This window comes from Odontesthes bonariensis, chromosome 18, assembly GCF_027942865.1.
Source record: "Odontesthes bonariensis isolate fOdoBon6 chromosome 18, fOdoBon6.hap1, whole genome shotgun sequence".
NCBI lineage: Eukaryota > Metazoa > Chordata > Actinopteri > Atheriniformes > Atherinopsidae > Odontesthes > Odontesthes bonariensis.
This window is the reverse complement of record NC_134523.1, coordinates 7,486,103-7,501,702: the sequence shown is the minus strand read 5'-3', so window position 1 is coordinate 7,501,702 and position 15,600 is coordinate 7,486,103. Positions and strand designations below refer to the sequence as shown.

General features: G+C 39.2%; 1 protein-coding gene across 1 annotated transcript in view; it reads right to left on the bottom strand.

The window, feature by feature from the left end:
- Positions 1–1,087: 1,087 nt before the first annotated feature.
- Positions 1,088–15,600, bottom strand: part of csmd2 (CUB and Sushi multiple domains 2) — a 227,750-nt gene continuing 213,237 nt past the window's right edge. Inside the window, exons 63-72 of the mRNA XM_075449084.1 lie at positions 14,073–14,146; positions 13,458–13,569; positions 13,109–13,288; positions 11,288–11,353; positions 10,808–10,969; positions 9,653–9,765; positions 8,966–9,053; positions 6,831–6,963; positions 6,477–6,654; positions 1,088–6,093 (exon numbers count right to left, since the gene is read on the bottom strand). Coding sequence (XP_075305199.1) covers positions 6,495–6,654; positions 6,831–6,963; positions 8,966–9,053; positions 9,653–9,765; positions 10,808–10,969; positions 11,288–11,353; positions 13,109–13,288; positions 13,458–13,569; positions 14,073–14,146 — 1,088 coding nt within the window. The 3' untranslated portion in view covers positions 1,088–6,093; positions 6,477–6,494. The remainder of the gene's footprint in view (positions 6,094–6,476; positions 6,655–6,830; positions 6,964–8,965; positions 9,054–9,652; positions 9,766–10,807; positions 10,970–11,287; positions 11,354–13,108; positions 13,289–13,457; positions 13,570–14,072; positions 14,147–15,600) is intronic.

Below are 15,600 nucleotides of genomic sequence, written 5' to 3'. Positions count from 1 at the left end.
TCGATGTTAACGAGACAAAACTTTGTACGTCACAACCCCCATTTTTAGAATCTCTCAACAACCATTTCTAAATCCACACATGGGTTGAACCGTACTGCAGACAGTAGCAGTGAGCATTTCTTCTGCAGGAAGTGGTTCCGGTGAAAACTGGACAACATTGTCGATGTTGACCGTCTGTTCAGAGGAACAAATGGGTGTTTCCTAAAGCATACCATATTCATACGTACTATATTCGTCTCCTTGAACTTTCGAGACTCTTTTTATGCTAACTTTTCTGTGTGTTGTGCACATCTGACTGACCAAGCTCACCATTTTCAAAGTAAAGACAGGGGTATGTTATTAGATGACAAGTTGAAATGTGTCATTAGAACACACGTATCTCTAAATATGTTTGAATTTAAATCAGCAGTGACGCATGTTGGTGATTCAGTTGTTGCTCTTGGATTGCATGTAAAGATTAACCACTGACAGTGTATCCACTTCTCACTGCGCACATTCATCATTTGACTTTATACCAAGAAAGCAAATCACAGATTACCATCCCTGCAACTTGCACACTTCAATACAACTCATTTAAATTAGGGATGACATTTGAGAAATGTAAGCCAATTAGTACGAATACTACTTGGTCAATATTTCAAATTACCATGGAGTGTACCGTTCCAGATTGGTCTTGCAGTCGATTTCGTTTTTTGCGCCACACTAAAGATGGAGTTGCAGTGGAACAGTATGCATCAACTCCAACACTATACTTTGAACTGTTTAATGTAAGCCAAGTCACATTATTTAAGTTATTTAACAACTAGACTTTACACAATAAGCTTACGTTGAGACATTTTTTCTCCAGTCGACACACATTGCTAACTTTCCTACTACTTATATGCAGGGAGTAAAACAGATATCCTGGCCCAGATATGAGAAGTTCCAGTGGGAATGATGGCCATGTGGCTTTATCTCATTACTCCCAAAAACTAACGATGATTAAATAATACATTTGCGCTTGAAACAATAAACTCAAGCATTCAAAAACACTCGGACAAAAAGCAGGTTTTATGTTTTATTCCAAAACCTTCAAAATAAGTTTCAAGTTCAAGAAAGTAGAATAAGCTTAGACACAATGCAAAGCATCATATACAGACAGATAAAATACATTTTATATATTGCAGACAAGCCATGGTGGGTCTTACATATGTACAGTATGTATGTAAACTTGTATGTACAATCTTTTTTACACATAAAAAAGCCTTGTTTCTATTTTTCTTTGTATATATTTATATTATATATATATATATTTATATATATATATTTATATGTCGATTTTTCATATACGCCCCACTAGCATTTTTACTACAATAATGAAAAACATTTACATATGTCAATCCATTTATTCTTTTTATATTACAAATGTATTTTCATAAAAATATATCTCTGTACAAAAAAAAGTTTTTCTCTCCCGCTGTAGTTTTCTGTCCGTACACAATCTGCTCAAGTTCCCGTTTGTCCAGCTTTTTACAGGTAACCCTTTTGGTGTGCAGCATCTTTGCCTTTCACCTTTTCTTGTTCTGTCGAGGCATTCAAGGGCCAAGATGATGCCTTTTCGGCGCTATGGGTTGAGTTTTGCACCCATATCGAGGCTAGATGAGAGATCTACAGGACTGGCTTGAAACTTATTATAAAACAAAAAAAAAAAAGCGGGGGGGTGGGGTAACTGAAAAACATGTAATTACCTTTTTGTCATGATTAACATCCAGGATTGTTAAGTCTCTGCCGATGAAGCATATTTTAGTGAGAAGTTTGCTCTATTAAACTGTAGAGAAATCAGACATTTTATTTCAAGGATAACTCTTAGTGGCAACCTATTAACTATTACTGCATACAAAGAGGAGACCACTGGGGACAACGGACAATAAACACATTATAGATAGATAAAATCTGATGAATTAAGTACATTCAGTTGTTTATTTTTTTATTTCTAGCAATGGCGCCCGCGGTCTGACAAATGAACCATCTACAGTCAAATCAAACTCATCTAACCTCCAGATAGTTTCAGGATCAATCTTTTCCCTCTCCTCCATGCTTTAGTCCACTATACATACTGAAATGGGCTGAAGAGTGACAGCAAACTGCACAGATGCAAGAGTGGTTTTGTTGTAGCCATCAATATGTGGTGACAGTGAAAGATGGGAGATTATAAATGATAGTTGCTGCAGAATGTGTCACAGCATAACTGATGGATTGCTTGGTTCTTCAGTGCATGTACAGTGCTGAGCTGAAAAGCGAGAGCTAAAGCTGCAGAGAGAAGTCAGAAGCTTTTGGTCCACTCCCCGACTGAGAGGAAACTCAGTGACTCAAAGACCACAGCTGCGGTGTTTCATTATAGAAGAGATGGTGAGCGGGAGAATACTCAGAGCTGTGTGGGGCTGATAACGAAAACGAACCAAGAATAAGCAGTGTTACAGTCTTAAAATATGCAAAGAGAACCAGGAAGTAGCCAGCTGCTATCAAGGAAGACTCAGTTCTAAAACTTAGAACAGCGTCTTCCAGAACTCACTGATATAACTGCACTTTCTTTGAGAACTTTTTGGGACAAGCCAGATATGTTGGAAAAAAACAAAAAAACAACAAAAAAGAACAACAACTATACATTCAGTTCTCATTAAGTGAAAACTCCTATCTCTACTAAATTAACAGAATGAAGTTTTTTGTTTGTCTCGTTACCAATTAAAAACGTCTAAAAACTAGTGGAATGAAACAGAGCAGCATCAAGAACAGATTGAACAAGTAATCTCAATTTTATCATTTTGTTGTATTCTGAATTGGTCTTTCTTTGGACGAAAAGGCAGCTTTTAAACTCTCGGTGAAAAAACACAGACAACACAAACATGTTTCAGCCAAACATGCAGGCAATCATCAGAGTATGGGACGTAAATCCTCGCACACCCAAACAAAGGACTAATGAGCACACCGTTGCTTATTTAATAAGGGGAAACCGAATTGGTTACACTGACATCATCCTAACAAGCTCAGTTTCCCCTGTAAGATCTAAGTGTCTCTTCAGTAATGCAGGTGTATGTGTGAGAGTCGGGTCACTTGGGCAGAGATAATAGTGGGTGGACTGAAAACCTGAAAAGAGCTCGGATTTCTGATATATGACGTTACATATGATAACCCCCAAATCCTAGTAAAGAATTTAAGTTTGGAATTCATTAACGAAGAGCACAGCTGCTCTAGCTGAGGGATTTCAGGAGGTTAGAACAAGGCACTATAATGAACATAAAGTGCTTATTGGAGACTGGAGGGGAGGCGGGGGAAAAAAAACATGAAATCAAAAGATGGGACTTTTTTAGAATGAGCCCTTGTTATTAAAAACAATCATTTGTGTGAGCTTCAACTTTGTGTTGTGTTTGTCCAGGTGTACAGCTAAAGCCAATTCAACAGAATCATTCTTTGTACAGAGACTGCGGGCACAGTGACCTCCTGCATCCACTACTCATATTTATTTTTCCAATACTCAACCCAGTTTAATAAAGTCTTTCTAAATGTGTTAAATGTCAGCATTGGAAGGAATGAATGAAGCGGAAGGGCCACTCCAAAGTGGCCGCAGCACAAACTAACTGGAACGTAATGAAGCCATCATTTCAGCCGCAATTTTTTGGGAGCAATTTTGAAATCAAAATAAATGCAATGTACCATGTGAATTTGTACAAAACTATGAAAACTTGGTACCGTGCCCTCTAGATTATGCAAGTGTAGCTGCTCCCCCCCCCCATGAAATCTCGGGGGTAATTCAATCGTTTCCTTTTCCATCAATTCAACACCAGAGCAGGTGAGGGCCAATATTCCATCGGTACGGTTGAGATAAACGAGAGCTTTAAAAGTAATAAAATTGTAAAAGCAATTACCAACCCACAGCGAAAGTGATTGAAGGAACAATACAGCGATTTGGTTTCAAGGGGCCTGGATTTCTGAGAAATTATGTACTATAGGTGATTTGAATGGCTTCATTAAAAAGCCTGTTGCTGTGGGGGGTGACTGACTGAGTACCACTTTGCTGCATAACATATACACGCAAAAAATCCTAGAAATGTAATTCCCTTTCTGTTATTTCTGCCAAGAAGTGAGTCAAACATTAATATGGATGTTTCAAACTGCTATTTTTAGACTCAAACGTTAAGCACTGTAATCGAGGATGGATGATGGTAAGATGAGTTTGGGGTTTGACAATGAAGCAGAGCTAAATCAAAGCAACGTGCGCGTGATGGCTTACTTTACTCGACTGAATTTAAAGCACTATTCACCCCATTCAGCATTGTCAGAACAGACATGATCTGGAAATTGTGAGTCGTAATAGCTGGGAGCCGGGAGTACCTCTCATACACGTTGTACACTCACTTCAGACAGGTCACGAAAGCATTAATGTTTTGAATCCTCTCATCTCATCACACATATTATTCACCAGCCAAAGGCAGATTCCCGCTGACATGTCTGATGACATTTCCCTTCTCTGTTGATCTTTCAAAACAATATTTTATGTGCGTTACTCCCCAGCTACCAAGGATATAAGCAGAGGCACATACATTTTCTTCTTATTTATCATTTCCAATTTAATGCGTGGGAGTAATCAGTATGCCAGTGACTTCTCCTCTGTCACAGCCCTAAAGGGAGCCTTCTGGAAAAAAAATTCATGATGAGTGAAGACAAAACAAAGAAGCAGTACTCCTTTTTCAAAAAGGAGCTTTCTGAAGTAAATTTGGGAGGAAAACACCTGGATGTAATCCAGAGGGAACGCATTTTGATCTTTGTTTTCCTAAGGCCAAGTGGAAGGAGCTACTACTGCGACGAGATCAGAGAAATATGCCTCCACTTTCAGTCAGGAGGAACATGTGAAGGTGAATGCTGGATTTTACAGCCACTAGTTGGTGCTACAGCTTTGCTCTGAATTCTGGATTTGAAAGAAGGTGAGATGTGACATGGTCAAGACTTTGTATGTCTTTTCAGGAGCATTGCCTTTTGTCTGGATTTTTTTTTGGGACAAAAACCCAAAAGAAAGTTGAAGCTGATTGGATAAGTAGATTATCAATGTTGTTCCTGGGTTGTGCTTCCAGAGCCTTCAGAGGGACATATGACCTACACCCAACTATTTTCATGTGTCTGATTGAATCTCTGGGGCCAAGACAGACGAGACAAATTTTGGAGGCGGATTGCAAAAATTGCCACAAATGTGATCAGAAGTACACACGCACGCTCTTCTCTACTCACATCTTCACATAAATTCTCTCTACACCATCACTAAGTACTTTTTTTTCCCAGCAGCTCTAGCTACCTTTTAACCCCTGCTCCAGACACAGCTGCCTCAGCAAGCAGAACTTCGTCCCTGCTACAAAAAAAAAAAAAGTCAAGCTGACGGTGTGTCTCCAACACAGACTTCAAAACTCCCAGAATTTTTAATTCATCCTAAACCAGAAACTCAGGGTCTCAGATGAAATCCTTTGGCAGCCTCAGGAGCAGACGGTCAGGGAAAAAAAAAAAGAGCGTTCCCAATTAATCGTCACAGAAAGCAAGCAGCAAAACAGAACAGAAAAGCAAAAACAAACAACAGAAGACAGAGAGAAGGATGAATTAAACCGTCCAGAGCGTCTCTCTGACTCACGCAGGCCAACGTGACTTTTCCGCTGCAGTCAACTTGCACAGAGACCTCTGTTAGCTACAGGTACATTTCATGACAAAGTTGACCATAAAATTCCCTTTAGGTTCAGGCGGAGGGCGGTGAGAAAAGTCATCACAGCTTTTGCCTCCAGCTGTACTCCTGCTGGCTGCAGGTTCAGATTGAAGCTTTTCATCAGGTTATGGAAAATGATCAAGAAACCATGTAAGGTTACAAAAAAAGAATTTTCTTGTGGACCTTTGATGAAGTGTATTTCGTCACATGGGTTCTTTTTTTGTTTCCTGCAGGGAAAAGCCTTCGCCACTGGAGATGTTTCTTGAAGGTATTTCAGCAAATAAAATAATCTTTGTCTTGCCCTCTGCTCGAGGAACTACAGATGTCCTCTGTTGGCGGGCAGGCGAGGATGCGGTGCATTTCTCCTTCCCTAACTGAATCAAGGGTGGAACAAATAATGAGTGTGTAGGAAGACAGACATGGTAGAGTAAGTGCATGAGTCAGTAGAGAGGTTAAAAGAAAATATAATTAGAGAAGAGGGGAAAAAAAAATTACAGTTAAAGGGAAACAGAAAGGACAAAAGTAAGTAAGAATTAAAAGAATGAGAATGACGATGAAGGAAATCAGAAAACACAAGATTTCAGTTTGAATAGTGTACTAATTTGAAAGTACATATTTTGTTCATCCAAAAAACTAGAACAAAACCAAATTAATTCATGTTATTAAGAAATCTACATATCTGGAATCACAGCAGGAGAAAACCAATCCCAGATGGTGATTTCTTTGGAAAAGAATGCAAGGATGTTATGCTTATTACCTCTGGAAGAAGCAGTTGCTATACAGCTGTGCACACTGTGCTGACTGTGAACTCCGTCTCGTTGGCCATGATATCGGTGGGCTGGATGTTGCGGTCATACATAGGATTTTCAAACGTAGCACGTCCATTAGTGTTTTCATGGCCCACATAACCATTGAAGGGAACTTTGGGTCTTCTTCTAAAATCAAACCAATATTTTGAGTCGTCAGCATGGTTTACATGAGGGGTGGTTAATTCTTTATACACTATACGGCAGATAAACAAGTTACGTGGTTAGAAAATCCTTTTTGTGCCAGTTTAAACTGAACGTGGGGCATGCGCACAATGTTGCAGTGTAAAATAGTCCAACCTTACCTGTGTTTGTAGAGGTACAGAGCGAAGCCTGCAATAATCATGGCTATAAAAGGCACTAGGATGGCTGCTGCCACTGAACTGCTGTTAGATGCAATGTTGTAGCCTGCGTTGTCTCTGCTGGTATCTGAGATCTCTGGAGGAAGAATGGACAAAACATGAAACCATCACTTGAGAACAACTTCAGTATTTTACGCCTACAGCAACCATATTCAAATCACATTAAACCCAAAAATATGTAATCTTTCTCAATCTTCCTTTAATAGGATCTTCCTCATCCTCTACTAAGAATGATCGGAGATGCATCCAGACAGTTGTGTGAGAAATCAATAAAATGAAATAGCTGAAGAGGAGTAACCAGGAACACTCCATTTATGCGCAATAAACTGAGCAGCTTATTACTTTTGTTAAGTTTACTTCTAAGTGTTAATTTCATTTCACCCCCTGGGAATGTCAAATTCCATTATCCCAACAATGACTCTTAATTACTGGCATCAAAGGCCTTCAGCTATTAACTCATTTTAGATGCGTCCTCTAATTTATGGAGGTGTGCGTCTGCAAAAGCAACAGTGGAAGAGTGACAGCCCACCTGTTTGCCAGAGAATGCCAAAAAAGCTTCAATAAAGGACGAGTGACAAACAAGAAGGAATTCAATTAGTGGGTTGTGTGGTGTTTGCCAATCAACCGCCTGCTGCAGAGGCAAGTGCACACAAACAGATGCACTAACACATTCAAGCAGGCAAACGGCACTCGCAGTTACACCACCACTGAGTTAAAGCAAAACATGAAATGTTGACAAATTAAGCAGGATTACTTCCAAAACGCCCAACCTACCTTCAAGACTCATATCAAGACTCACAAACGCATATAAACCCTGGCATCAGTCCCAGCCTTCCCTATTAGTAAAGAGCTGTTTGCTAAATCACAGTGTGCTGCAACAAGGTGATGGGAGGGTGCACCTGCTGTTCAAGCACCTTTCTCATTACAGCAGATATTCACATCCACTTTCACTGTGCATACAAATACTTAATCTTTGTTAACACTGTTTGTTGTTTCCTCTGTCTTTGCAGCTCCATTCGAGTTTGTGAAACGCGTCACAGACCCAAAATGAGTAGCAGTGGCATAGGCTTCTTACATTTCCATGAATTAAAAGTATAATGTCCCTGACACATTGTAGGGGATGGAATACAGACTGCAAAGGACCTCAGATGCATTTTAGAGATAACTTCAGTCACAAACACAATGTATAGCGTATGGGGAGTTGGCGACCTGCAATCTCTCCATGCTGTATTAAAGTCTTTTAAATAATCAGCCCCCATGGCCAACAAAATTGAATGCATGTTTGATTTAATGTATATCAGATTAGAAGGAAATCTTCTGTGTCCACTTTTGGGGATACAGTTAATGTCCAAAAGCTTTCTCTATCTTGTAATCCATGATGTTTTAGTAAGTATATGGCGTGATATGATGTGGTGCTATCTATATAAAACAAATCTTATTCAAGAAGATGAGGCATTACGTATTCTACCGTTTACTGTGTGTATCAAATACACACAGATTTTTACTTGTGTGAAGCAGCCATTCAGCTACAAAAAGTCAGGATATGAGGATTTGCAGAATAGGAAGTGTACAAAAAAGAAAAAACAATGTGGAAGATCACAATTTCTAAGTCTGAAATAAGGAGAAGAACATATGGATAGGTGTGGCTTTGGGAAAAAAATAGCAAAGGGAGCATACTTGAAGCCACTTTAGGAACAAAAGAACAATTGAGAAGAATGGATGATATTTACTGTATCAATAGTGTGAGGTATGGGCTTACTTGGCAAAGGCTCCAGAGGCATCAACAAATAACTCCCTGAGGACAGATAGTGTAGCAGTGTATGTGTGTGAGTGCAGTGCCTGCATGCAGATGTCACTTCTCAACTATTTATCATGTTTGAGAATTGTTTGCTCCTTTATGCTGGCTTCAGTCCCACATTCTGTACAAGTGTTTTCCCATTTTTAAAAGTAAATAAATAACAAGTCCAATGCTGTGTATTACATACTGTAAAAGACATATAGACTAGGCTCAAAACACATGTGTACAGTCTTCCTCATTTGTTCAAAGGTCTCCATAACCAAGAGAACCACTCACTTACCCAATCTCTGGAGACCGAATTGACCAAAGCCTTTTCCTCTGACAAATCCCTGGTATACAAAGGATTTGGACGAAGAGATGTAGGACACCTAGGGAGAGGGGAATGGAGGAGAGACACTTTATGTGTCACATCTCGGCTTCACAAAGGGGCATATCAAAGTGACAGCAGCTGGTGCATGCAGAAAATGAAATATCTTGTCAAAAAGAGCTGAGAGGTGCTCTCATGGCTGACATTTCATGTAATGTATTTCTGCTAAACGTCACAAACACAGTCTGTCACACCACACACACAAGAATATTACACAAGAGGAACGCTCTCATTTGCACAAGAACTCCTTAAAACACTCGTACATATATCTAAGACAACTCGTACACGCAAACATAGCACACGATAGCATGTACTGTGACCTCTTTTTTTCTCTTATTAAATAACGAGTGTGTGCAATAGAGGTTGGTGCCTGGGGTTGGGGGGATATTCTGTGAGAGAGGAGCGAAGGGGGTCTGTCGAGTCCTGATTACCAAGCAATGATTTAACTGACATTTTAATTAAAGAGAAAACTCTTGGTGGGCCCTCCATCTCCCTAGAGTGACAAGGTTAGTGTGTACGTGTACTTGTGTGTATTTCACTATGAAGATGTGTATGTGATATAACATCTTTGCATAAACACGACTCTGGACTTGCACTTACATGTCCATCCAGAGCCCAGTTGTCTATTTTGAACTTGTTGACAAAGATCTCCACAGGACCTCTGATCTGGTGCACCTGTAGCAGCAGCTGGGCTTCCTCTCTTTTATATATACCTACAACAACAAAAAAATTAAATAATCAAATACATAAAAAAAGGAAAAGACGAGTAGGACGTGTATTGTAAAATCTCATTAAAGTTACTGTAACACATGTGACCTGATAAACCTTGAATCTTTACACTACCTAAACATTTTAGTGAAGCAGTGTTTCTCTCTCTGCATGAGTCGTGTCAGAAGCCACACGTGTGTACACATAGTGAAAGGACAGAGCGGACTGTGAATCATTAATGTGAAATCGACTCAATATAGTTCCATTAAAATAAATGAATCCCATGACCCTGAACAGGATAAAGCAGGTGGAGAAGGTGGATGGAAAAGGAATAATTGGACATTTTCACCCACTGCAACAGCCGGCCTCACTGTTTTTAACATCTTATTGATGAAAATGGTCTTTTTCACAGAGTTGTTGGCTACACAGAGGATACTACTTTGTGCTGTTGATTTTTCATCTTTTTGTCTTTCAGAGCATTAACAAAACAGTGAAATAATTATTAAAATGGTACCATTAAGAATAATTTTCAAGCAGACACAATGTTCACACCAGGTTAAGTCATTTTGCAAGGTAGTTAAAGAGCAGCAAAAATGACTTCACTTAAAACATTAAGTAATTATTCAAATTAGGTATGCTGAATACTAGAAACTTTCTGTTTCATAACATCAACATAACATCCTCATTGCACAGGAATTTGTAGTGTGGTTCCTGAAACTATTTTCACTACTTTATGATAAAGACTGATAGCATTCAGGCACAGAGGAGTGAGGCATCCTGGCTGTTAATGGTTAAAGTTTGTTTCTTCAGGATCACAACTGCATGCTGATTATTTAGAAAAAAATAATGATACTAAAAAGGTCCACCTCTACACTTCTAACAGCTGCCATCTATTTCATGCAGGAACCACTCGAGTCAAGAGATTTCTGGATAAAGCTAAACACAATTGCCTTTCTGGTATGACAATCTTTTTTTTTCCTTTTCTAAAGACCCATACAGAATCCATATTTGAAGTTCTTAATGTGGAGGGTGGGGTGGAATACCCACCTGCCAGTTTAAGTTCAACTCCACTGTGGTCGATAAGTGTCCCATTAACCCGGTTGCTAAAGGGTTCAAAGGCAGTGATGCTCAGCATAGCTGGCTGCTTCTTTCCAAGATACTCATAGGACCCCCTCCAGAGGGAGTTCTTAGCAAACACACCCCCAGGGACTGGAAGACACAAGGTAGTAATTAACGACTTTAAGAAACTCTTATTTTGTAAAAATATTATGAATCACTGAAAGAAAAAAAAAAATCTAAATAAATGACAGAGACACTTAATGGGTAAAAATGTATCCACACCAAGTGCCGAGTTATCTTATCAACAGAATAAAAAACTAAGCATAAATGAGTAAGAACTGTATAAAGGAGTTTGATATATTGTAATATAGATTAATACAAATTCATTCAAGTATTGTGATCTGAAAATATTTCTTCTTTTATGCAAAACTTCTATCCATCTTTAATCTAAGAATGAACCCGTCTTACCTGGTAATTTGGAGGGTGGCTCCTGCACCGTCCCCACAGGGCTTTTCCCACTTGGACGATCATCAGCTAGAAAAAAAAAAAGAAAAAAAAAAAAGCGGTGCGGTGTGTTAATCAGGAAGTGAAAACGCAAAAGAAGCCGAAAGTTTTACTTCCTAAAAATACAACAGCTTTAAGGATGCCACCATCAGCTCCTCCTGTCTACAACTAATAACTCTTGTGGTGGCAAGAGTGAAGGCTGCCTACGACAGAACTTTTACTCGTCTGTCAAAAGCAGACCAAGTATTCCCTGATGGGATATGGCTTAATCTAAGACAAGGTTTCGCAGCTTCAATGGAGACACTTTAATAATGCCTTACAGCTCACACGGGGCACAGGACTACATCACAGTAGTAAACATACACCCACACTGGTAAACATAGTGAAGAGGGCTTTACTCACAACCGCAAACAAAGACAGTTATACTGTTTGTAGTTTATGGGCAGAAAAAGCACCTTAGATAAAGGTACACACACACACACTCCCACAGCCTTGCATTTTATTAGCTGCCAGTCTCCTGAGCTGCCCTTCCATCATTGCGCCCACAGGCACTGTTAATGTCCTGTATGTGCTACGGCCAGTTCTGTCTCGTCTTCACTCTTAATGGCATGGCCTTAAAAATACCCATCACAATGTATATTTCAGTAACAGCTTGACAAGGAATCTATCACATGGCTATCCCCCACTAATACATCTTTCTCTTTCAGTCATTAGCATTTTGCTACCCTTGATAATTGTGTGCCAATTACCCCTTTTTTTTTTTCCATCTGTACTTAGGTCAGTGATTTCGGGGGAGTCTTAATGGCAGTCTATTTGTCTGCTACACCTTGTTAACAATGGCTTGCCATTTATAAGAGGCACTTCTGCTGAGCTAATCAATGGGAAGCATTGGCCTAATCAGATTTTGCACCCTTGTTAATGTTTCAAAGTGTATATGACTGTGTACTTCCAGGCTATGTAATTGCATGATGGATGGGCCATACTACCGTGACATGTGTCGGAAAATAAGCAATTGTTAACGGAGCTATTCATCAACATTAGCTAAATCCCCAGTTTCCATACCTGAGTCACAGCTGAAAAGAAAAGATCTGGGTGGGTTCAAGAAATACTGTTAACAGGATCTGCGCTTTATGAATACAGTGGCATGTATAAGTTTGGGCATACAAAGTCACATACTGTTAATACAAATAACTACAAGTATCTTCCAAAAGGCATAAAGTTTGAAGATGACATGTTTGATCGTTTTAAAAAGATAATTGTTTCAATTTCTTACAGTTTCCATATTAGAAAACACTAAACAGAAGCTTAGCCACCTTTTTGTTTCACTCACTATTCTCCCATTTGGTGAATAGCAGCCTTTTTGCAGCCAACTAAACACCCACTCTTACTGTAAAACTACTTCTGTGAGATTCTTGGGCTGCTTTGCTCATTTGGGGTGCACTGCTCTTATGTGACATGTACACAGATTTGTAATGATATTTAATTCTTGGATATGTACAAAACCTGATACACTAATCATAATTTTTGGAGGAAGCTGGTCGTAAATTTTCTCATGATACTGCATGAGGTCAAGTTTTTGCTAGTGGTTGCAAGAGCTGACCAGAGGCACAACTCAAGTGTAGCTTTGAATACAGTGTCTGTAGTTTGAGCTTCTTTTAATCATTTAGACCATCACAGTGAGTTTGGAAATTCAGCTGAAACAGCTAAAAGGGAGCATGTGTGTACACGGCCTCACAGGTGTGATACAAACTGGGTTTTATCATTGTATTGTCATCATGTTTATACCTGAACATTGTGGTGGTTTTCCTGACCAGCTACCATCAGACCTGCAGGTCCTGTGCTCTGATCCTCCAGCCAAGTAGAAGCCAGGCTGACACGTATAGATGAGTGTGTAGCCAAGGGATGGCAGTTCAATGGCTCTCACATCAGACTGGGCTGCTAGCTCCGGCTGGCTGCAATGGTGGGCTGGAGAAAGAAGAGGAGGGAGTCAAACGCCCAAGATCACAAGGATTGGATTTGGAGGGGAAAATAAATACATTTTTAAACAAAAAAGTAAGAGGACAGAAGAGAAAACGTCAAAATATTTTGAAACTTTTTTTGTTTCATTTTAAGTCGGAGTAAACTGCGTTCTTGCCAATGCACTCAGGTTGAAATCCACTCCATGTGAGGTTTGGCAGACATGTTCGTGAAATGGAACCCTGCAGTAAGTAGCCCTTCCTGCAGCTGAAGAACACCGTGCTGCTGATCTGAAACAGAACACACATGATAATAAGGAACAGAAACTAATACTTTACATAATGATTTAGAAGTTTTATACACAAAATAAGCAGTTCAATGATTGTTATTTGGTGTTTGATGTTCCAAAATGGCCATTTCAAAATGAAAACCACACATTAACATAGTTTTAAGGTTTTTTTAAGTGTGCTAACATTTTTTGTTTTAGTAAGAACTTGTGGCGTAACACAGTTAATAGCTTCTTCTTTTAACAAAAAAACCACGGTACTGCAGTATTATTATCATCACGATGTTTCTGCCAACCGGTTCACTGTGTCATGTCTGAGAAAATGATCAACTCATCATTAAATCTAGATGGATAGAATTTACCAAAAAGTTTTTTATTTTGTAGCTGGAAAAAAAGAAAAGAAGGAAAATATGATTCATCAAGTTTGATTCAAGACTAACTTCCTTACTGCAGTCCATGTGGGTATAAACAGCTACCTTAAAAAATAAAGAATACTCGCTGCAGTACCTCGTAGCCTTGACTGTTGTTCTGATTTCCAAATAGAGGGATGCCGGGATCTCCACAGGAAGTGTGACTGGGATCTGTAACATACACACAAGAATTCTTTGATATTACTCAAATCAAAGCTCATCTTATTTGATATACATTATTAGGCAACAGTTTAACTCATGTTAGATATTTCAATTTTTATCCTTTGCACAATATTATCAGGGAGAAGTCTTCAACGTGAGAATGACCCAAGCATATGGTAGTCATATCAACTGATCCTCCACCAACAGCAGTGTGGTATGCTCCACCTCCAGAGCCCTGAACTCCCGGAGTCCTCAGAGATGCTTGGAACAACACACACACACACACACACACACACACACACACACACACACACATACACACGTGTACGTGTGTGCAGCAGTGAATCTTTACTTAACTTTTAGTACTCACAAAATTTTAAATGTACATCTCACTAATGGCACTTAGACATACCATGGATGAGTATTGGAACTAGGGCCATAAAAACAGGATGGCAACAACCACACATAAATAACATATGTGTCACTAGCAAAGAGATCCATAAAAATGCCCACACGCACGCACACAAACACACACACGCACACCTTGCAGCTTGTTACATAATGACCAACCCTCAAGCTTTATCAGTCTGCACATCTTGTCAGTTAGTTAATAACATGGTCAGTAGGAATGTGCATCGATTAATTTTTGTCTTACAACAAATGCATCACAGGGATTACCCGACTTAAAGCGCTTTCTTTTTCTCCATGTTCCGCTAATCATTGCATTACCCAGACATCAACATCTTAAGTCCTAAAGATACAGGACAGGTTGCAGTCTATATAGTATGAGAGTTTTGTCAGACTCAGAAGAGCCATCTTGATGTTTTCAAGCTGACCAAGAGGCCAATGTTTTTACTGGGAGTATAATCACTGATGTGTTGCGCCAGTCAGTGAATTAATAAGTAAATGTGTTTTAATATTTGCAAATGTAACTATTACTCGAACAGTTTTACTGAATCTCATGTAATCTCGGTATTAACTTTTCTCACAAGCCAGACACAGCATGTTATTAAGTGTGGTTAAGCAAAGTGGCTGATAATGATGCACTATGAACGTATGTTTACCGAGTTAAAGGATTACACGTGTATATTTCATAGCAATTCAAAAAGTAAAACAACCCTGGGATATGGACAAATTTATTCTATCGTCAGTTTGTCTCTGACCACTTTGGGGGACTTCTTTGAGTGCTTTTAAGTGAAGCCAAAAATTATACTGTATGGATCTTAAATGGCATTATTCTTCCTTGTTAAAGGGTGCTTATGGGATTTTTATGGCAGCACAGTAGTTGACATCTTTTATGGCTAAGTTCCAAGTTAACAGTATGATGTTTGGTACCGGGCCAACTGTTTTTGCAAGCATTGCTTAGAGTACATGCAGGTTGCAAAGGGTAGCAGAATCATAATTTATCAATTCAATTAATTTAATTAGGTATTTTCAGGTTGCAGTTAAACTTGTGAGTTCAG